Source organism: Ambystoma mexicanum, chromosome 2p (assembly GCF_040938575.1).
Source record: "Ambystoma mexicanum isolate Mex_15411 chromosome 2p, UKY_AmexF1_1, whole genome shotgun sequence".
Taxonomy (NCBI): Eukaryota; Metazoa; Chordata; class Amphibia; order Caudata; family Ambystomatidae; genus Ambystoma; species Ambystoma mexicanum.
Genome location: NC_090923.1, coordinates 1,418,335,314 through 1,418,359,345, shown reverse-complemented (window position 1 = coordinate 1,418,359,345; position 24,032 = coordinate 1,418,335,314). Strand labels below are relative to the sequence as shown.

General features: G+C 47.4%; 1 protein-coding gene across 1 annotated transcript in view; it reads right to left on the bottom strand.

Annotated features, from left to right (window-relative positions):
• The window catches only part of LOC138567897 (SCO-spondin-like), a 1,036,222-nt gene that overhangs the window by 541,073 nt on the left and 471,117 nt on the right, over positions 1 to 24,032 (bottom strand). The window contains exons 50-55 of the mRNA XM_069646396.1: positions 21,924 to 22,076; positions 12,703 to 13,251; positions 10,082 to 10,237; positions 9,117 to 9,296; positions 8,678 to 8,842; positions 2,541 to 2,720 (exon numbers count right to left, since the gene is read on the bottom strand). Coding sequence (XP_069502497.1) covers positions 2,541 to 2,720; positions 8,678 to 8,842; positions 9,117 to 9,296; positions 10,082 to 10,237; positions 12,703 to 13,251; positions 21,924 to 22,076 — 1,383 coding nt within the window. The remainder of the gene's footprint in view (positions 1 to 2,540; positions 2,721 to 8,677; positions 8,843 to 9,116; positions 9,297 to 10,081; positions 10,238 to 12,702; positions 13,252 to 21,923; positions 22,077 to 24,032) is intronic.

Genomic DNA, 24,032 nt, shown 5'->3' with positions numbered 1-24,032 from the left:
ACTAGCCATCAAATGAGACATGGACCCTCATATGCCAGCTAGGGACAGACTCATGAGCTGAGGGGCTCCTACAATAGGTCAATCCAAGGACACCAAGCAATCCCAGAATGCATGCTCCTTCACTACTGCCACTAGTACGGAGGCCAGCAGGAGCACATGCATTAGAATGTATTCGACTTCACTAGGTACAGAGATGCCCACAAGACTACATCCCCCCGAACTACACAGTTCCCTACGGTATCAGGTAATATTGTCCCCTTATTTAATGTCGCCATACATATAGTCGCCGGGAAACGGCATAGGTGACATTATATAAGGAGACAAAATATGGGGTAAATGGGAGCAGGTTTGCAGGGGTGTTCCCCATTCCATTTAAAAAAAAAAAAGCTTCCATATGATAACGTCGCTGCAAAGAAACAGCACAATTCTTGTACGGCAACATTTTTGCGGGGACATTAACACATGGAACCGATCCCTACAGAGTGCATGTGCCACAGTGCACTCTCCTAAGGACAAGTGCAGAGGCAATAGTGGCGTGACTATAAGACCATACGTCCAGAGACTGTATGTCCTAGCATGCTATAATGCTTTACTCTCACAGATGTCCCAAGAGTGCATGTCCCAGAATCATGTACCCCTAATTAGCTAAATGTACCAGGATGCACTTGCCTCAGTCTCTGCAAATTTCACCCACAGGAGTATATTGCCTCAGCCTGTGCACATTTCCCCACAGGACTATATCTTCCAGAATGGATTATACCTCATTTAGTAGAGGTTTCCTCAAAGGATTACATTTTCCAGAAGAAAGAACACTGTTTCACTTACCAAAAATGCAGACTGTGGGCCTCATTACAAGGTCGGCGTTAACCCCCCGGTGCCGCCGACCTCGTAACACTGTTCCGCCACCTCAGATCCCCGTGCCTCCGTACCACAGAGTTTCCATGAAAACCATGGCTGGAGGAGCCGGTGCTCCCAGCACGAGGCATTCTCATAGTCTGGTGCTCCAGAAAGGTTGCCAGTACGTTGCTACCGGCACCCTTTATTCCGAACCGCCAGGCCCCATGGGCCTGATTCATGACATTTTTAGCACAGTGAAAAGTGACTTTGCACTGCCAACAAACACCTATATTTACAGAGTGGTAGACTTTGCACCACATTTGCACTGTTCTAAAAGTTCCATGAATCGGGCCCGTAATTTTCCCCAGGGCCTGTTGTTGGTTTCACATACTAGCTTCTGGCTTGAGAAGGCACAGTTTGTGGACCTACATTTTAAACAATGTTGGAACGTTTATAAAGAAGTATTTGTGGAATATTAGCGCAAGGGTATGTCTGTGGGATGAGCACATTTTGAGGAAGGAGTATCTCCAATTCCAGCTGTAAAGGAATCCATTTTGTAGTGGCCGGTCTACACTACAAGCCCATCTAATCTGACACTACATGATTTTACCGCCAGACTGACGAAAGTAGACCTATTCACAAAATAATTCATTGATTCAGTTTCGATTTACATATATGTTTACATGTCAATGTATGATAACCACACATTGCTGGGGTTTCATTCCAATCGCTGCATTCCGCCGGGCGCTATTGGGAAAAGAAACAGTTGGTGGGTCCATTCCTTTACATTGAATTGACTCTTTATGAGTTGGTTCGACATTCAGCCGGGCACATTTGCCATGACTCGAGTGCCTTGAGCTGAGCAGTGTCATGTGACTGCCTCTGCCCAACCATGGCCATCCTTTCAGAGACCAGTTTCTTTGGGATTCTCCCATTTTTTCTATAGTTCAAAGATTCCCTGGAATGCTCCCAGAAAGGGGATGCCTTTGATAAAATATACTTTCCATATGTGTGTGGTCCGGGCTTAATCTATCTCTGCTGTCCCCGCACACCTCACAAACCTGTGTACCCCATGCCGGGCCTCCACAAACCTTGGCCCTCTTCAGATGAATGGGCTACAACTCCTTCACTATTGTCCAAAACCTCTGTAGAGTCAAACGTCGGCTGCCCCCACCCTATGGAAGCGGGTACTCCTATGCAGACTTGACAGTGCTACACTGTTCTCAGGTGCTTGCCAGTTTATTCTGTTTCTCACCTTTGTATTAACCATTTTGATTATATCATCTGCCACTTTTTGCTCTGCAATCACATTTATAAGCATTCTGCTACAGCCCATGTCCTAGAAAAAGCCCCCAAACCTATTTACTTCACCTCATGCCTCAGTGTTCTGCAGTGGGCGCTCAGTTACTCAGAATGCACCCTGCGTACATACCGTAGGTTGTATTTCTTGTCATTAGTCTGCTGTTGGGCTAGAGACAGTTTAATGTGCAAGATTCTTTCCTCTAAACCTTAAGGATGACCTATTTGCAGTGTCCCCTCTCTTCACACCTGTGCAGTGTGGTGTGTAGTGAGACATCAATCCCCAGCCCGTTGAAATTCCCACATGTTTTCTATCCCGCCTCCCTTGACCCATTCCCTACGTGGTATAAAGTGAGGCAGGGGATGTCAAGCCCATGACCATATAGCAGGAGGGAACACCTCACCTCGCGAGTCTCCGCAGGGCTGGAGGTTGCAGGGTTCTGTCTGGATTGCATCCCCGGGGCAGGGAAGCCCCCCGTTCTTTGGAGGTGGGTCTTCACAGCTTCGGCTCCGGCTTCTCACCCCTCCGCTGCACTCTGCATCGCATGCAGACCACGCACTCCAGGGAGTCCAGGCGCCATTGCCTAGAAGAAACATTGGAGATTGTATGAGCTACCTCGTGGACCACGGGCGTCGCACTGTGCTATTCATCGTTTTATCTTCTCACTATTCGCGCAACACTGTGCTCTCTGTAGTATTGCCTTTGGATTGTGCTCTTCATACCGTGGAAGTACTCCGCCGTTCCCAAGGAACCTTTGGTGCTGTACTACTTACACTGAGATGTTTATACCTTTCTCTTTGTTTTTTTTGCTTTTCCTACTGTGCCCTTTAACAGCTTTCTTTATACCCTGCTCATCATCTTATACTGGGGCATTCATACTGTCCCCATACTAGGTATTGCATAATATGCCATTTATACAGTGCTCTTCTACTCTACTATAGGTACTGTCCTCTTGATACTTCAGGCTGTGCCTGGCATACTGTGCTTGTACTGTCTTCTTGAAACTGAGCTATAATGTGGCACTCTTTTATAGTATGTGAAAGCTAATACATTTCTCATCAAGCAGTATACTTCACCCCTTGCCCTTTACACTATGTTGTTCATATTGCTGTGCTTGTCGTGTGTCTTTAAGTACTGTGCTGTTTATGCTGTGCTCTGTGTAGTTTGCTGTTTGTGTGGGCTACTTCTTCCTACACTGATCACACTGTGCTGTTCACAGTAGCCCCTTGGCACTGTCTATGTGCTATGCCTTTCATACAGTGCATGATATATTTCTTTAGGGTTGTATAAAGCACTACATGCCACTTGTGGGCATCCTAGCACTTGGGGTGGGTATTCCTAAATGAGGCCAAGAATTTCTGGTACTTGATACATTGTCAGAAGCAGTAAGAGGTTGTTGTCTGGTGCTGAATACTGGCCACCTGGACTGTTTGCAAAGCTGATGTGAGGTGTACCCAAGGAAATGCCTGTCTTGGGCCATCCACATGGTCTTAGGTGTGCCCATAGTCTTATTTTCATAGTGTACTCTTTATAACGTGTTCTTAATAGTGTGATCATCGGAGTGCACGCCATATTGTGCTCTTTATTCCTTCCCTTGTACACTGTGCTCTTGCCATGTTCTTCATACTTTACTGCTCACACTGTGCTGTGTATATTGCATTATTCTTAAATCATGTGTGTTGCGGCTGAAAAGGAACGTAGCCCCTTTAAGAAGGAAGGACTGCAGGGGAAGGGGCGGGAGGAGGGAGGAAGTGGACGAGCAAGTAGAGAAACAGGGCTTTTGATGTAAAGAATAAAGGAGAGTTGAAGTGACCAATGAAGTGTCCCTGTCTTGTGTTAAGGGGAGGAAAGGGGCACAACAACTGGCGATGAGGCAACACAGGCCACGCCGTGAACAATCAGTTACCATCACCAGAATGCGCAGAAAGTGCAGACTGGAGGGGGAGTCACCGCCCATCAAAGAAGAATGACAACGCTGGTGGGGATGGCCAGACCAGGAAGGAAGCACCCGCGGAGGATCTGCAGACTGTCCAGCGTGTGAGGAGACCCACGCTGCCAATGGTGAACTGGCAAGAAGACACTGACCCAACCACCCAAGCTACCAACGAGGACGAAGATCCACAAAAATCAACGCTGCTGCATGACGGCCAGGAGCAGGAGAGAGCCCAAGCAACGGACAGGAGGAGCTGGCAAAGGAGGCCGTAGTGAAGTAGGAGGAGGCACCGGTCATCACACGACAGCAGTAAGGAGGCCTGCTACAGAGACTGGAGGGAGGCAGCAATATTCACCAACTGGGCCCCACACAACGCGCATGCGCACGCCAACAAAAGGCGCATGAGACGTGATCATCATAATTCAGAAACAGCCCGAGTACACACAGCGCCCACTTGACCACCAGAGAAGTGACTTTTGCAAAAGCACCCAAAGGGACAACCGATCCCTAAACCAAGCCCACCCTGCAACTGAGAAAATAAACAGAAGAAGGCAATGTGCACACAGGTCGTGAGGCAACAGTACACTGGCATACTGACTGCACCACCACAGGAGAGACCTCACCGACCACGTGACCAAGCTTTCATAAGCAAAGACAACAACACCCGAGAATGTCAGAAGGAGCACAGGCAGCCATGGGAGCTGCATCCCAAGCCGCTATCGGGACAGGACCAGTATCCAGAGCGGCGTTCCTGCGACGCCTCAACCAATTTACACTACAACTGCACCACGACAAAGGTCAGAGATGGGAAGAATGGATGGAGGAGTTTGAGGACTTTATGAGGGCCATAGGTGACCAAGACTCATCCAGCAAAACAGACATTTTTGCAAATCTGGCGGGGAAAGAGATCAAAGGAATCATGAAGACAATACTGGCACAAGAATAGAACACCTACCAACGCCTAATCGCCTCCATCAACAGGAAACTAATAATCCTCCCCAACAGGGACTGTGGGAGGTACACATTCAATCAGTGTGCACATCTACCACATGAAACAATGGGAGAATTCATCCTCTGACTTAAAAAAAAAGAAAATGACCTACTGTGACTTTGCCAACTTCAATGACGATGAAGCAATCAGACTCAGGTTAATAGAGGGTTGCACCTCATCGCAGATTAGGAAACACCTACTAAAAAAAAACTGCCACAACAAGAAATCGTCGACCTAGCAAGAATATATGAAAGGGTGGACGTTCAAGCAGCAGCCATAGAGAACCCAAAGAAGGGTGAGACTGTAGCAGCGGTGCTCACCGGACTCCAAGGAGGCCCCTATTACACAGGGTGGCCAGGAAGACAAGAACCCTGGAGTCTACACCACGGGCCCCAAGGAGAGAGACAATGGATTTGAATTTCCACACAGGGGCCAATGCCCAGCCATAGGGCAGATGGGTATGAGGTGTGGCCAAGACAATCACTTCCAAACGATGTGCAGGGAAAAATCACCCCTGCTAGCTGCCTACAGGCTGCTACCGCTGTCCAACACCGCCAGGAGACCCGAACAGCTGAGAGGGCCCAGTCATTACCCATACCAGGACAGAGATATTCCAAAAGCACCCCAACAAAGACATGCACCGTCCAGCCAAGCTCAACAGGGATTCATCAGAGCAGTCTAAGGCCTCAACCTTGAAGAACCTGCGAGGTATTCTGATGCGTATGATTACACACCCGACCTGTCAATGGACCCAGCTTTTGAGCAAGGCCCCAATCAAGAATGGGGCAGAAATGCATACTCAACACCATACTACCCCACGACCCATATGAGAACCCGCCACCAAATGAAGGGCCTCATCAAGCTGACGACCAACACTGCAGTGACACGTCAGATGAGAGCACAGCACTAAAAGTAGCAGTCCAGATAGGTAACCTGCACAACCAGTTCGTCGTCAACATCATGAACGAGGGCACATATAACGCTATAGCGCGGGCCAACCTGCTATTTCTATCTCAAGCTCACATATTCCAGTGGGGAGCAGCCCACCTACTCCAATCCAAGGGTCAATTTCGATAAGACTTGCCGCACAGAGGACGAAGAATACCATCCATGTCATCCACATCCCGACAACGGGGCAGTGCCTCCTCAGTTATCAATCCGCCTAGCACTGATGGACATCAAATATGACCTGTCTGAGGTCATACAAGGAATACCACCAGAAGCTCACATCCCATCAGGAGCTCACATCTTGAGCTCAATCTCCTGCCATGAGATGGACATTGAAGGGTTCAAATCCACATTTACAAAACTATTTGACGGGGTCGGCATGATAAAGACACTGTTATATTCCTCCACATTGACCCAAGTGTTAGTCGGCTTCCACCTACAAGCACAAATCACGCATGATCTGCAACTACTCCTCGACAATGATATCATCGTGAGAGTGGAAGGCCCCAAACCACGGGTGTCCCTGCTGGTGGTTGTATCAAAGGACAACGGCCGCCTACGACTCTGCTAAGACATGCGCATCCCAAACACTTCAATCCAGAGGGAAAGACACAGAGGACCCAACATTGGAGACATGCTGTTGAGACTCAACCAAGCATCTGCTTCTCCAAACTAAACCCAAACCAAGGGTATGACCATCTGGTATTTGGCCCCACCTCCAGACCCATCACCACTTTCGCAACCCACGAAGGACTATTCAGATGTAAGAGGCTCAACTTCGGGATCTCCTCGGCCTCAGGAATATTTCAGGAGATGATTCCCAGGCTGATATCCCCGATAAGCAATGCCTTTAACTATAGCGACAACATCCTGATCTTTGGCGTCACTCAGGAACAACACGATACTGCACTGAGAAAGGTATGCAGCATCCTCCACAAGGCCGGACTCACCCCCAACGGCCCGAAATGCACCATCAACAAACAAAGCCTGCGTTTCTTTGGCCACGTCTTCTCAGACCAAGAGATCCCCGCCGACCCCGACAAAATCAGTGCCATTGTCAAACAAGCTGCTCCCACCGGGGGGGACCGAATTGCGATCATTCCTAGGGAAACCGGCTACTGTGCTCGCTACCTGCCAAACTATGCCACCCTCAAAGACCCACTCTGGAGGCTCCTCAAGAAAGATGCCCCATTCGAATGGGATGCGTGCTGCCAAGAAGCTTTCAGCACCATCAGGGAGGAACTCGCCAACAACCGTCAAGTCACATACTTCAATACGGAGTGGAGCACGGAACTCACTGTTGACGCCAGCCCGGTCAGCTTGGGCACCATGTACGCCCAGACAGACCCTAAGGAACCCGACGAGAGTGCAATAGTTGTGAGCAGGCGTACTGACAAGCTGAACGAGAAAGCCTCGCCCCAGTGTGGGCATGTGAGAAGTTCCACCACTTCATAATTGGCAGACAGCTCACACTCATCACAGACCACCAGGCACTACTCTCCCTATTTGTGCTGTTCCAGTTTGTGAAATAACATGAAAGGAAGACTGATTAGTGAGTGGTTGTTGCTGAGTGAGCACATTGGGAATTAGGTCTCTTGACGGTATGATGTCACCATCTATTCACTGGTGCTCTTCTCCAAGATGGCGCCAAGAATCACATGCTATGGTCAAGATCCAGTGAGACAGGCATAAATGGCCCGATCAATGAATGGCACAGAAAATGACTGGAGGTCGACGTTTATGTCAAAGACAATAGCGTGGGTCATTAACATACTCTACACCGTAAAAGAGGCTCTGTAACCTGAAGAACTGGTGGAGACCTGGCACAATTTCCATTTCTTGGAAAGGTGTTGTTAGAGACCGCTGCTGCCTGCAGTGCCTGCAGTCGAGGTTACGATGCACACTTGCATCCACCACGCTCTGGTGCAGTGTGTGCTAGAGAGCCACAAACTAGGCCAGTCGAGTCCATGCCGTGAGACACAGGCGAGATATCCAGTGAGTGTCATCATTTACTTTTTGCAGTCTTTCTTTTATGTCTAATCCCTTGCGAGTTCCATATCTTACCATTCTATATTTTAGCCCTAGTATTATGTTCTTATTTTATTTATGTTTAGTCCCCAAATATGTGTCCTATGTCTGGTATCCAGCTACCCACTTGCCTGACCACACCCCTACACCTTCAAATACCTGCACATTTGCCTGGTTTCAACATGCTTTTCTCTGTTTCCTTTCCTCGGTTCCTTCTCGCTTCTTCATTTTCTGTTATTTTTTCTCTACCTCTCCTCTCTCTCCGTTTCCTCCATCTCTCTCTCTCTCTTTATGTCACATCTTCTCTCCCCATCTCTCCTTTCCCTTTGACACTTTTCTGCGTGTTCTATTAGCTTTTACCTTCAGTCTTTTTTCCTGACGTATTTCTACTAAATATACTTTATGTTGTGCTGGATCCCGCTGTTATCATCCCATTCTGTCTCTTGTACTCTCTCGTTTTGCAAACACCCACTTTGTGTTGTTCTCCTCCTCTTCCTCTCTTCCCATCCTCCCTTACACTCTGCCTCACATCGTCACGCGCTCTCTATGTGCCTTCCCTTCTCTCCTCAAACAGATTCTCCAACCTGCCTTACTTCAGACCATCTGTTCACCCTTCCAAGACTATGATGTCTTAGTTCACCTGGACAGGCTCGAATGAAACACGTGCGGCTGTCAAACTCAGCGCCTTCACATTGACCGCCTGGAAGCCGCTGTCGTAGCACATCTCTCCTCCGGAAAATAACCCCTAGCCCGCAGGACTGGCTGCATGCACTCCAAGTTGTCCATGCCGAGAGGATACAGTCCACTGCAAACAAAAGATAAAGATGATTGGCAGAGAGCAGGGTTACAACTTTGCTGAGGCTAGCAAGTCTAGAGAGAACATGGGCGTTTCCTGCTTGCCCAGTAACTCAGTACGATTAGTAGGTCTACCAGAGATTCAGTCACGTGTCTAAGCGGCATCTGAAAGGCCAGCAGGGTGTAAAGAGTTAATATTTGTACATTTACATATTTCCCAACATCTCACTTCTCCTAAAATGCTAGATTCCCTCCATCGGTAAGAAATCTCTGGGTGCACCTACCACAGTTGGCCTCATCTGACCCATCCTGGCAGTCCTGTTGCAGGTCGCATTTCTTATAGTAGGGCAGGCACTCCCCCGTACCACAGCGAAACTGCTTGGTGGAGCAGCTGCTTGGGCTGAGGGTGGAACCAATCCATGGAGAGAGAGTTGCAGTATGGACCACAATGGAAGGCGTACTTCCTGCGAGAACAGGAGTGAGAAGTCATTATTAGGCTTCATAATCGATTGTCACAAACTCACAATATGTGTTGGCAAGCAGAAAGGCAGACATATCACGGTCTTTTTGAAAGGTTGGGGGGAGAGCTTAGGGACAACGTAGAGCAACACAGGTTTGAATCCTTGTCCCATGCTTAGAGTCTGGTCTCCGGTATTAAGCGTGTTATAAAAGATGAATTCCTTAATTGAAGTAGAGGGCAAGGCAAACAAATACATCTGGAAACTATAAGGACAATTTGCGATCCAAGAAAAAGGATGGCTGTACACTTAACAGAGTGTCATTGGTGACAAGACAGGAACCCTAAAGGTTGTAGTCATGTTATTCATGCACACCTCACATGTGGCGCTCATCTGTGTCAGAGTTGGCTACCTTGTTTAGCAGGTCGCAGACATTTTATTTTGCAGGAAAATATCTCAATTTACCCACAGAGATCTCAAAGCACATCTGCTACTCCAATGTCTCTCAAACACACGCAGACTGGTAAGGGGGGAAACTATGTGGCTTGCTAAGTGTTCCCGGACTCTGGTGCATAGCTCAGCCAAGCCTGACATGCATCTGACTACCCAGAAGCATATACACCTTTCACAGGCATCAGCCTCAACCAAAAACCCAATAGGACCATTTTCTTCTGCAAGTACAAACACTAGGCAAACCACCAGCGACCAGGTCCAACATTATTGGGCTTGACCAAAGGCCTTCTAGGTTACTACTAAGGATGGTTGGGGGCAATTTAGGCCCTCTGACCTACCGCAGTGCTGCTCATCCGATCCATCGATGCAGTCCTCCTGGCCATCACAGACAAAGGCGGCATCAACACAGCCAAAAACCTGGCACGCGAACTGGCCCTGGCTGCAGACTGTGCCAGGTAATAGGGGCAGGCTTGTCCAGGCGGTGGTGCTTATCCCTGCAGCAAACATAGAAACACATTTCAGTTTTCATGGGAGAAAACTAGCCTTACTAAATGCTCGTGGTTAAACCTAAAATGGTTACTTCACCTCATACAAGACAGAAATACATTCATTTTTCTTGAGGTTTGTGCAAAAGTGGATTTCATCCCATTCCGATTACCAATGCTTGGTACACCCCACAAAAATCCCTTAACATATTAATCACCCAAAATGCACTCTGCCTTCTGCAAAACTAAGAGCAATTATGTGAACATGTTTGTATAATAACTTACCAGGGGCCTGCAACCTCTGGCTCTCCAGATGTTTTGCACGGCAACTCCCATCAACTCTAGCCAGGATAGACAGTGGTGAAGGATCATGGGAGCTGTAGTCCAAAACATCTGGAGAACCACAGGTCGAATCCCCTTGACGCAGGCCAATTTCAGAGAGCCCTCGTTAATCTCAGTGGGACAGTGGGCTGAAACAGAGAACCTGGGAAAAGGTGGCAAGGGGGGGACATCTTGCTGAGAGCTGCACGTCACGTGGTAGACGTACCTCTTGGGAACAATCGCTCCCTCAGCTGGGATTAAATAGCAGGAGAAGCAGAAAAAGACAGGCAGTTTGTGCAGGCCTCTTCTTCCAATGCCCAAAATCTAATGAACTAAGGTCGAACGAGAGATTAATCTGGAAAAGAAATCCACAAAAACAGAAATGTGGAAATAGCGTGGCATGCCAGAACTTCATGAGATGAATGCACTTCACTCTGAATATTGAGAATACATTCTCATACTGAAGGGTATAGGAAGATCTGCCTTAAACAGAGGGGAAATGGCCTCAGCAGTGCAAGGATGGCAGTACTATTCAAGACACCATAGTCATTGATAGCAGCGATGAGTGAACAAAAATCACAACTGCCAATCCATTAACACCATAGGGTTAGTATCAAACAATCATAATGACTATACCTAAAGCGTTAAGCCCTATGTTCTGGGTGGTCTTGCTGGTAATGGCCTGCTGCCCTGAGCCAAGGTACGGCAGAGCAAAGTACATGCGCACCAGTGAGGGCATAGCGCTATATACTAAAAGAGATGTTCCCTTTGAAGAATGGGCACACACGGTGCGCTACTCATTCATTAAAGTGAACCTAAACCATTCTAAGATGGCCACCGTGGAAAAGCGAGCAAGACTTGGGTGCAAGTCCCATCTCGCAGTCCATCGGCTTTCGCGGGAGATGGAGGACAGTGTGGCTGGCGAGAATGAGACAGGGCAATCAGGAAAGGCAAGCGAGGGAGGGAGGAATGGGGGATGGAGGGATGAGGGAAGGGAGCAGGAGATACCACACTAGAACCCACGTGCAATCAGCTGTCTTGGAATAGAGGATTGTGGGGGGATTCCGCATGCCATTCTAGGATGATGATTGGTTGGCACTCCCATGCCGGGTGCGAATAGTTGTTATTTATTAAGAATAGTTCTTATTATTAACCATCACAATGATACTAATTTCATAAACTTCAGAAGAAGGGAAAGGTGACTAAAAAATCAAACCTCTGACCTGCAGGCCTCTGGGCTCCCATTGCACAAAACCCATATAAACAACGCAAACAATACTTGTAATGTGTTATATTATCTAATTTTGGGGATGATAAATGCCCAATTCAAATGTCTCATGCACTTCAGTCATTCTGCAGCTTTCTACACAGCAGAACATGAAGACATGGAACATTCTTGAAAAAGTCCCAGGAGAGGGATACAGCTTGGAGGACAAAAGAGTTCCCTTGTTGCCACCTCCCCTAGCAACCACTCAGAGCTGCTTCCATACAGTGATTGGTCCGTCCCTCCCAGGCTGGCCTAGTGTCAATGAGATGCGTTCACAAACCATGTGTTCTTTCTTCTTTCGTGCTCTTTGTTGGTTATATTGCATGGCTTACTTGTAAGTTTATCAAGGGATTACCATGGACCAATTAGTAGAGCCATTCCTTTTTTGTGGGGTAATCTTGGAACTGATGTCAGCTCATCAATGGAACCAACAGGTGGACCCACGCCTGTGCTGACCCTTGTGATATGATATGATATGATATGATGGGTTACTTATAAGACGCTTATTACCCATAGGTTTCTAAGCGCGGACCCGGGGTCAAACCTGCGTTGCTCTGTGTCGTGTTGCTTCCAAGGCGAGCGCGTTGCCCCTGAGCTATCCTCCCGACACAGTGCAGTAAAGGAGGATGGGTGGCTCATATGTGGTGCCTCTGGAGAAGGTCTGAGTAATCTGCATGTTGCCAACATTCAGAGGAATCTAGCAGACCAAAAATAGAGTCTGGAGAAGTAGAGGCAGGCAAATATTACCAGTCAGTATTAAAATCAACCCTCATGGTGTCAGCAGATCGCAAAAGGAACAACGTAGTTGTGGTGTTAAGCCATTAACAATGTGTGCACTGAATTAACTGCACTACTGTGTTGGGATGAATGGATAATGCCTTCTTACCAGTGGGCGGTGTGGCAAGTCCGGGTATGCCTGATGGGTAGCTGCCGGTGTAAATTCCAGGGGCTCCCGTAACAGGATGCCTTGCATCGCCGCTGCTAGTCGTTGCCCCGAAGGCAGATGTGATGCGAGCCATTCGCGGAGTGGTGCCTCCCAACATCCTAGTGACGGTTGAGGGAGTTGTTGTTCTGATTCCTAAGGAAGACCCTGGAGACAATCCAGCAAGACCTGGGCTCCCAGAGGAGCCATCACCGTGGCCGGCAGTAACTCCCGGCTCGCCTCGCTCATCAGGCTTCTCTGGGATCCGCACCCCCGGCCTCCCACTGACACCAGACTCCTCTTGCACTCCTGGTTCTCCCGGAACTCCTGCTGTGGTTCCTGTGGATGCTCCCCGCCCAGGCTTTGCAGTTGCAATTCCTGGGGTCCCTGTGGGTTTTGATGCCGGACCGAGTCCAGGTTCTCCAGTCTCCACTGAGGTCCTTGTAGCGGGGCCAAGTGGCGGTCTCTCTGCAGGTGTTGTCCCGAGCAGAGGTTTTGACCAACGCTCGTTTTCTACAGGATAAAAGAAAATCAAGCAATAGTTACAAAATGCAGGTCAACTTGGGACAACGGCTACAAATGGCTACAAATTTGATGGGTGAGGGTAAAGAAAGAAAAACTGCAGGAGGAAACATACAAAAACTGACTCTAAAATGCTGACTGTGCTTTTATGTGTCGGCATTTTAGAGTATGCCGACTTCCATTACTGCACCCAAGTGGAGCGGGGGCTGCGGGGGTGCCCCCGCTCTGTGTGGTTTCAATAATGGGAGTTGGGGTTTGCTGTGGTATCCCCCTGCTTACCATTGCGGTAAGCGGGAAACAGGAAAAAGAAAAACATAATTGTAAAAAGGACCCTGCGGCGTCAGCACTGCCCCACGTAAGTGGGAGAAACTGACGTCGCAGAGGGATTCAGAAACGCGCACAGATGTGTGCCACGGTAAAAGTAACTGGGGTGGAGGTTGGAGTATTGTGGACGGAAAAGTGAGCCGTACCGTAATTGGCGTCAACATTTTCGTCTGCGGTTATGGGCGACGCAGTGATGATATAGATTCCTGTCGGATAGGGAACTGAAAAGGGCATGCTTGGCACTCTAAATGCCTAACATGTTGGGGCCTCTGTGTCTGCTTAAATGCATAATTGGATAGTACATCTTCTACTTCTATGCTTTAGACAAGATAAAGACAAAGAGAAAACAGATTTCTGGAAGTTGTTCATTAGGCAATAATATAACCCCTATGGGATGAAGCAGAATATACATTTCTTGTCAATGGACCTCCAGAAGCACCCCTCACTCTTTGCATACGCCATTAACATTATTATTATCATAAACATTGGTCCACTCCAAAAGCACCTGATGTACCAGTGAGATGGGCAATGGATACCCAAAGGAGTAGGTATATGATAGACCTATTTACATATGCCTGGTATGCGTAGGTTCAAGTCAGAGAGGGTCCACAAGCCTTAAAGCAGCCCATCTATGTAGTGCATGTGCCTGCCTGCCATAACATTGCCAAATCTAGCTTGTTCTGCCTTTTCTCTAACAATTCAATGTCTCACATCTATCCTAGGAGTTCTGAATGTTGTTGCTGTATATGCCTCCACCGCGACTGCTGGGCGGTAGATGCCTGATGAAGGTCTTCATAAAAAGTGGCCTTCATGGCGATTCGGGTTCTCTTAGTCTGTAGCTCACACTCGCTCATAACGTTTGGAAAGCCTCTTCCTGGACCAGTCCGATCCGAAACACTGCACTAAAGATGCTGCAGCATTAGAAGCTAGAATGTGGAGCCCCCACCTCCCTTCAAGTGGCAATAACATAATGGCACTGACGCCGGCATAAGCACATGATGGAAGCAGGGGATCGGGGTTGAAAGCCTGAGATGGAAATGTTCAAGGGAGAAAAGACCGAAGACACCCCCGAAGCCTCCGCCACCAAATGGGGGATTTGGTCGAGGTTTTCTGCCGTTGAGTATTTTCGAACGGCCGAAATTCGGCCAAATCTCCCATTCAGTCTTTTAATCTCTGTCTTCTTGGCCGATTCCATGTCTGTGCGTGACTTGTGAAGGAGAGAGCGCTGGGGACTAAGAGTTCTTGTATTACAATGAAGGCCCTTTTTTTTATCATTCTTACAAGCAGATGCTCTCCCGCCTTCCAAAATTGTTGGGCCAGAGCACAGAGAAATCATTCACTGGGATGGAGGTGACAACACATTAGTCTCAAGTAAAAAGAGTAGACAGTACCTTCTGGAAAACAAAGCATCCCATCCGGCGGAGACAACTAGGGACTAGTGCTTACAGAGACATGGGCGGAGCCCATGTGACCGCCCTTCAGATCTCAGTGATGTGTGCATGTCTTTGGAAAGCTACCCATGCTGCCTGAGATCTTGTGGAAAGGGCATGTAGTCCCTCAGGAACAGGAAGTGTATGCCCTTGAAGGCAATAACCAATCCACCTGCCAGTGGAGGACTGTGCTGCTTTGTATCTAGGTGAAACTCTACCTGGCGTGCAAAATGCACCTATTCTGTTTAAAAAATCTCAAAAGCCTAGCCACATTCAAATTGGACACAGCATCTTTTGCTGATAAGTCATGTGGCCTCAGATAAAAAAAACAGTAATTAAATGTCCTGGTTGTGATGAAAATCAGACAGCGATTTAAGAAGTAAGGAAGGTAGGAAGTGTCAGTAAGAAAACTGCATAAGGCTCTCTACAGGTGAGAACCTGCAACTCACTCACCCTCTTGCCAGAAAGTGAACATAGGAAAGCAGTCTCCCAGCAGAGCGGGTCAAGGTCACACAGAGTATTAGGCTTGAAAGACCCCCTCACAAGGGAATCAAGAACCAAATACAGATTGCAGAAGGGGGTTGGGGTTATTTTCCAGGGGTATAAAGGTGAATCACCCCATCATAGTGGCGCTCCATGTCATAATTGAGCAAGGTGGTGACATTGTCACCCCTGCTTATGTAGGTTGCAGTGGCCATGAGATATAGCAGGGTTTACAAAGATCCATCTTGATGGCAGTGCTGGCCGAACATAAGAGCCATGGCACTGGGCCTTATTACAAGTTTGGTGGTAATTCAACAGTAAATCCACAGAATTACAGCGAAGCATGTCCACCGTTACGGCCACTCTGTCCCGTGTATTTCCCACCCGATTATGAGTGGTGGAAGGGTGGTGTCAATCCCTATTTATGAATTCCAAAGCACTGTGAGAACTATTTTAATTGATTATTTATAACACGCTTAATACCCAGAGGTTTCTAAGCGCGGACCCGGGGATCGAACCTGTGTTACTCCGCATCGTCTTGCTTCCAAGGCAAGCACATTGCCCTTGAGCTATCCTCCCGAGAAGTGATGCCAGTGTGGTATTCACACCAAGTTCTTACCTTAAAGTGGAGGATTTGCCTACATCATGCTGCCTCCAAATGCCCAGTGCCGGAGTTGGACTGCCACGCGGAACAAAGAGCGAGATTGGGTGCTGCCAACATTTTCAATTGAAACACTACTGCTGTGTTTTCCTTGTAGAACTGAAGAAACTTCCTTGCTGAACATGATGTCCTTCAGCTGTGGAACATTTATGTGGCACACTTCGCCTTGTGCAGACCACAGGGCATGCACTTGTAGGATGCCACAGTGTTGGTGCGAGATATTGGGGATGCAAGGGCTGATTGCCTTCAAAATATAGAGAACTGCTCCTTAAGAAGATTGTTAATGATTCCGCTGTCTACACCTGTGTATTCCTTGCATTTGGAAACAGCTATCATGTATTTTACACATACAATATATGTAAAGCCAATGTAAACTTGGGCCTCGTTATGGGCCGGTGAACACAGCTCCTTAACAAAAGACCTAATTGAATGGCTCGAGTCGCGGGACCAAGTAGGTGGATGGTGTCCGCCCACTTATTCGACAGGGTGTTGCCGCCCCCCCTGTATTTGTAAGGAAGTGTAAAAAAAAAAACACATTTGCTTATTTGTCCATGGCTAGGAACCGAGCCCAGCTTGCGCTATGGGGATACATGACACTCTGCCACAACACCATAGAAATAGCACAGCGGGGACTGCTACAATGTGGTGTATTGACATTAGCCGAAAAAAGGATCATCCTGATTCATGGAATTTTTGCGCTGAAAAACAGGGATTTGTGCGCCATTCTGCCCGCAAATCCCCATTTGTTAAACAGGGATTTGCGGGCAGAATGGCGCACAAATCTCTGTTTTTCGGCACAAATAATTCCATGAATTAGCCCCAATGTCTTTTGTTAAAGATTTTTCATCCTAAAAGGTGCGTACCTTTTAAATTTAGCTGGCAATGTAATCATAAAAAATGTTCTCTTGGCAAATGCTTTATTTTGTTGGTGTAATTTCCCAGTCGTGAAAGAAAATTTGAATGGAAGTTGCATATTTCATTTTGGGATTTGTTGTTTAGGGAAGCATTGACACTGACACAATGGAAACAATTAGTAAAACCTTTATTGATGATCTTGAGGTTGGAGAAACTCCTAGTCTGCCCTATAACTAAAATGGGAGTAGTCTTGACAATCAAATGATAAAAACAGTCTTAGTGGAGTATGTCAAATAAAAATGGCCTATACTAACAAAATCGAATGCCTGCCCTATCTCTTGTACAAAAAAGTGTAAAAAGAAGAAAATGTATGCAAAAGGAAAAGTTAGTGTTCAAATGATAATGTGGCTGAACCAGCTCTCCTCCCTAGGTTAGGCCTCACGAGGTAAGGTGACCCTTGTAGGCAGGATGACACACTCTGGCTCAGCTTCCAACACAGTTCATAGTGCACAACCGTGGATCGAGGCCCACCTGGCCTTCCACGTTTGAAGTTCCTTTCTCTGGCTTTCACAAATAATGTTTCAATGACAATGTTCACAAAGGCCCACCTCTGCCAGGCTCAGACCTTTCACCACACAGTTCTTGTAGGTCCCCCTCTGCCGGGCCAGACCTCTCACGATAAAGTTCACACAAAGTTGCAATGGGGGCTCCCTTCTCCAAGCTTAAATATCTGGGAGGATAGCTCAGGGGCAATGTGCTCGCTTTGGAAGCAAGATGACTCAGAGCAACACAGGTTCGATCTCCAGGTCTGTGCTTAGAAACCTCTGGATATTAAGCGCGTTATAAATAACCAATTACAATTAATATACATCGGGTCTCTCTCAATCGGGCTCTGACCACTTTTGGATGTCTAAGTCTTTTGAATAAATGTAGTTTTCTTTACAGACCACTGCAGGACCACTACGATTCAACAATCACAATTTACTTTCAATCTTGCTGTTGGTTCGCCCTCTAGCTTCAAACAATGCACCTTTCACTGAGACTTTCGAATGGGCTACTTCCTTTCAGCAGACCACTCTGTTACTTAGTACTGCTTATCTTGCAGTTGTATTTCACTTTAAACTTCATTCACGGGTCTGCCTTTCTCTGCGTTTCATCCACACATGTGCAGCCTTCACTTGTGATATGATGTTGCTACTTCATTCACTTTAACACACACCCGTCTCTCAGGTTGCTTGCCAATTCACCGGCTTTGTGCACTTCTTTCTCGTTTTCCAATTTTCAAGTCAAGTTTAGTACCACAGGCTTGACCTCACCTCCCCAACTCTGCCGTTTACCCGCAAGGGTTGATGGTGTCCTTGAAACACAATGCAATTTTCACTTGTGAGATCTGGCCTTCTCCACGCATGTTTTGTGGCGTGTTGGAGTCAATAACCTAGCAAAGCCTTGGGTTGTTTTTGGCCTGCTGCTCTCATTCCTTGATCTGTTGCTCTTCTCCAGTAGGTGTGCCGTTGTCCTGGAAGTTCTGCCCGCTCTCGTGTTCAGCCTTGCTCAGAGTGTGTCTTAGGTGTTGCCTTTTATTCATGTGAGGAGAGCTAATTGTTATCAGGTGTATGCACTTCGGGTAAAGAGCCTGACTTTGCCTGACCCGATTAACGGGACATGTCCAGTACGATGTGAGAGAATTAGTCTGGTTACTCTCAGTCACCCTCTTCCTTGGCCCAGTGTTTGTGTAAAAAGAGGGGGGGGGTTGGGACTTTGGGAAATCCTAAAAAACAGGGTGTGGTAGATGAACAAAAAAGGGGAGAATACCGTATCTCACCATCGGCTATCTCACCCCCACTTCTCAAAGACCCCTCACCCAGGTGAACGTCCCACACGGGTCCACCGCCAGGAGCTGGATCTAAAAGCAAAGGCTGTGTCCTGGCCACCGGAGGACAAGTCCCTGAGGACTAGTGAGTGAGATACCCTTTGGTTTCTCACATACCCTTACCCTATGTGAGGTGGATAGGTTTCTTCCTCTGTGAAGTTCTCTAGTCTGAGGACTCTGGAGAGAACAAGAGGAAACTCCATCCAGGGACTCTGGCATATCCACATCATTTCTCTCTGGCTGTGCTGGTAGGGTCTGGATGTTAACCTTAGTTCACTATGAGAAGCCCATGAACTGGGATTGAGGAGATTTGACGTAGCTAATGTCGTTATGAGGCTCTGTTTCCATCCATTCCCACACCAGGGAAGTCTGGGAATATAAATCAGACTGCCATTGATCTTGTGGCATAAATGCTCTGGATGAGGAAGGAGGCTCTTGAAGAAGGCCGGAGAATTCTGGAAAGTCTCTTCCGGAAGTCCAGGGATAATGGCTGTTGATATTAGTTGGGAGTTTCCCCTGTTGTTAATGTACACCGGTACTCAGGGATAGATTTTGTTATCTCCATGTACACAGGTGACTCTAAACATGGTTGCATGTTTTAGATCTGCTGAAGCAACCAAATCGGCTCTTATGGCTGTTTGTTTACTGCCAGAATCAACTAAGGCTTTTACTATCCTCCCATTCACCAGCCTCTTTTCCTTTGCAGATGGGGAGCAGGTGCAAGTGGATCTTGGTCACCTGGCCTAAGCCCCGCCCAGCTGGTGCCTTCCTGGTTGCTGCTCTTTTTCCCTACTTAAGGAGCTCTCCGGCCTCCTTTTCTTTGCTGATACATTCTGGTTTCACCATCCCCGTCTTGTGGCCAATGCTGGATTTGACTTTTATGCCCTTCATTGATTCACGGTGCGACACCCTTCCTCGTGGTGGCCCTGAATCATGCTGTTCCCATCTTCATCTTGTATCCTGGCTTGCAACATTATGTGTTACTACGGACTTCTGCAATTGCATTCGCTCTCCCCTCTTGCTTATCCACTCTTTTTGACTGCTTACTCTCTGGTCTCTCCTCCTTTCCCTTCTCCCTTTTCCTATCTCCTCCCCTTACTGTCTGCTATGCACTTACTCTATCAGAATTGTCCCTGGACCTAGTATGATAGCAACCTTATCTGTCTCCTCTCCCCTCCCCTTACTTGTCCCCCTCCCTCCGGCACTATCTGAAATGTCATCAGGCATAGTACGATAGTCGCTTGTTTTGTTCCTCCCCTCATTTCTGCACCCCTCTCCCTCACCTTTTGTTTCTCTGCGGCTCTACCAGAAATGTCATCAGGCCTAGTGCGGTAGTCGCCTGTCTGTTTCCATTTCCATCCCACTCTCCCCCTCCCTTCCTTATCTATAGCTTACCACTTGCACTATCTGAAATGTTGTCAAGCTGAGTACGATAGTTCATTTCACATCCTTACTGTTCATGGCCTGTAAGAATGTCATTGTATTTTCCCTTGTTCCCTCCCTTGCCTTGAAGCGCTTTGAAACGCATTGTGTATAGGCGCTATATAAATAAACTATCATAACTATCATATCATATCATAACAGTTTGGGCTTTTGTGTAGGCATGGAAAAGGCAGTTACCATGCACCTCTGTGGTTGTATTAACTGGACATTAAATGTAGCAGCAGCAACATGGACCTGGGCATCTAACAGCAGTGCCTGGCAAATGCCTAATACTTATACACCAGCCAGAACTGTTGTCTTAGCCAATACTTGTTTTTAAAAGGCCTTCAGTGAAGGATACAAATAGTGCTTATAAGCAGACCTGGTTAAGACATGTTTAGTACAACAGTAGCATGTTTACAGCTCCAATTAAGCCATGGGGGGAGGGGTGGCATTATAACTTTTGCGGTGTGGGAAAAGTGTTGATAAAAGTGGCAGTAACTGCCAGTAATTGTAGGTGCAAGTTTGCCGGTGGGGGCACTGCTTTAACTTCAGCCAACAGCTGGAGCTGGAGGTAAATCAGGCCCCCACCAGCAAAAAACAGCCGTTAATACCAGCACAGGTAAGACCGGTGCCGTTTATACCGGCATTCCCCTGCAGTCCTATGGAACTCCATGGAAAGGTGATTTACCAGCCTTTCTGCCACCTGGAATATCCTGGTAAACTGGAATATTAGGCCACGGAAACAGTAGGTCAGTTTGCCAGTATCCTGCTAGACTTACCGGCGGGATACCGGCAAAAGTACAATGACCCACATTAACTCGCACAAGACTACTTTGAGAAAACACTGGCAGGCACCTGGAGCGGAAGGTTTGATGGAAAGGCGTGATTAAAGGGAGCTCAAAGTTCCCATGAGGAGCTGGTTTGGGTGGGGAGGGGCAGGAACTGGGTGGGGATTTTCCATATGAATTAGCATGGCTATGGGCTGTCAATGGTTGGGTAAATAAACAAACAACACCTACAAGCTGTGGGTCGCTCCTCATATGCCATTTCGCCCTATCTGCACTCTAATGCAATAGTTTTGGCTTCTACGTGGAGCTTTTGCAACCTCAAAGTCCAAACTTAAAAGCAGGGAGATAAAAAACAATGGAAAAGACATAATAAAACCTTACAAATATAAAAAAAATATATTTATAAAACAAAAAAATAAAATACTGGTGAAAAATACAAACAATGCACAAACAAAAAAACCTATGACAAGCAATTATTGAGAAAGGAAGAATAAGTCAATATAACATGAAATCCACCCTCACACCATATTACTAGAATGAGGACTAAAATAAACAAATGCAGAGACTTGCGGACTTTAACATGAGGTAAGACCAGCCGAAAACTTTACCCGTGGCTTGTGGACAATCCCTAACATTTTCAGATGCCACTCAGAATTCTGTGCACCTGATGAAGGTTCAGGCATGCCCCACGTGACCCTGCCCCGCCTTGCCGACGTTTAGGAGCACTGGCCTCAATGAAGTTAATAGACGAGGCAGACCAGTTTAATATGTTGATCTACCTGGCCTGGCAGTACAAAAGGCCATAGAGGCGCAGAGAGATGACTCACCTCCCCCTCCTTCCTTGCCTGGGGTTGTTGGGTATATCAGGGTGACCGTTTTATCCACAGACTTGGCTTCGCTGCTCTCATTGGCTGTTCGTGGAAACAGAGTCCCTCCCGCAGTCACCGCAGAGGGGTGCGTGCTCACCGAAGGAATAGTGCCTTCAAAGAACAGAGAAGCCACATATTAGCTGCATGATAATGTCAGACGAAACATGGCAGTAGCTTTACTTTGGGGTGGGTACGTCCTCATGTGGCATTATCTTGCAGTCACTTACAGTCCCCACGTACCCCTTACTCACTGCTGTATGACCCCCCACATTTGATGGCTGGTCTGTCTCACATGTCTTCCTTCTCTCCATTAGATTATCTCAACCTGTGTAAACTGTTCCTGCCTCCTGGTCTTACTTGAATCGTCCCCAACAGGGTTACAGCATCTTCCAATCACAAGCCAACTTCTCGGTAGGATAGCTCAGGGGCAACGTGCTCGTCTTGGAAGTAGGGCAACGCGGAGCAACACAGGTTCAATCCCCGGATCCACGCTTAGGAGCGTCTGGGTATTAAGCGTGTTATAAATAACCAATTACAATGCTACTCTGTACTGTGACCAGGCTGGCATCACAGCCGCAGGAACGAAGGATTGAGTTATCCTACAGCCTTACCGCATGTAGGGGGGTGCAAAAATTACTTTGGGAGGGAAGGACTGGAAGCGAAATGGAGGCACAAGTGGCCGTGAAACCCTTTTGAAGAGCCCTGAAATCTTCCTTTCCCTTGTATTTCTATCACACCATGCCCAGCACTGAGTCACTCTTGGACCCATGGTTACTTTGTTTGGAAAGACTGTGTTTCGGCACAGTGCTCCTTATGGGTTGGCACTCCCTATGGCATTAAAAGACCTCTGGATTCACAAAGGATCCACTTTCCTCCAGGAAGGTTAAAATGGATGTTAGGCAGAATTATATGCAGTACCCTTTGGGAACACCACACACAATTAAGACTACAACTGACAGTACAAATTCACCTTTGGTACAAGCCTGTACTACACAGTAAAGCGGTACCGATGGCTGAGCAGCCAGACCTATCTCAAGAGTAGAGTGAGCAGTATCAATAGTTACACAAAGGGCAGCAATTGCTATGATTCAAACAAACAGTGACTCTAAGTTTTTGAGTAAAAGAATATACATTTATTTACAAACCATTTATTAAACATTTCAGTATTATCAAGCAATTGAAAAATCACAATCTTAATACACCACACCACACCCAATAGATTCTGGACAAGTTAGGCTCAAAATGAAGTGTGAGCAAAATGGCACTCCAGTAATTCAAAAGGGAAGGAAAGACAAAGTTAGACAGAAATTGAGCAGCGCAAGTAAGTAAGCAGGGCAATCTAGAAAAAGGAAATACAGTGAGGAAATCAAATTAAAGGGGACCTGACCCAAAGTCAATGGACCAAAGTCTTTGCAGAAGATCATACAGTTCAGAGTAGTTTGCGGTTAAGTCTTTTCCAAGAGTTCAGAACGAAGTTGGTTGGACGAAAAGTTACTTTAAAGACTAGAGAAGGACAAGCCCTCGGTTTGGCGAAAGATTTCACACACTTTCACCGCGGCTGGTCGAAACAAACAACCGGGTTAGCACAGTACCTTAAAAGCAGAAGAATGCTGTAGCTGAGGCAGACGTTCTTGGCAGATCAAGCAAGCTCGCTGTTCCTGAAGCGACTGTCGGACTGACACGAAGGAGGAAGACTGGAGGGTACTGCACTGCTCAGGGAAGAAACCAGCAGCGTAGCAAAACGACCAGGACTTTAAGTGGGCCGGGGCCTGCCGGGGCTGGGCCCCGGCAGGCTCCGAAATTTCGTTTTGAGGCGGGGCCCTGCCGGGGCCCACTAATCTCCCCTGGCAGCCCCGGCCACAACACAAAAAAGGCATTTTTTTCTACAGCTTGAAGCTCTCGCTCGTGTGCGAGAGCTTCAGGCTTCAGAAAAAAATGCCTTTCAGCCATAATGGTGGCGCCGCACCTGCGAGGCATCCCTTTAAACAAGTGATGCACGTGGGCCGGCGCCACCATTATGGAGAAAACGTGAGGCCACTGGAAGCAGAGGCCCGCTTTCTAAATACT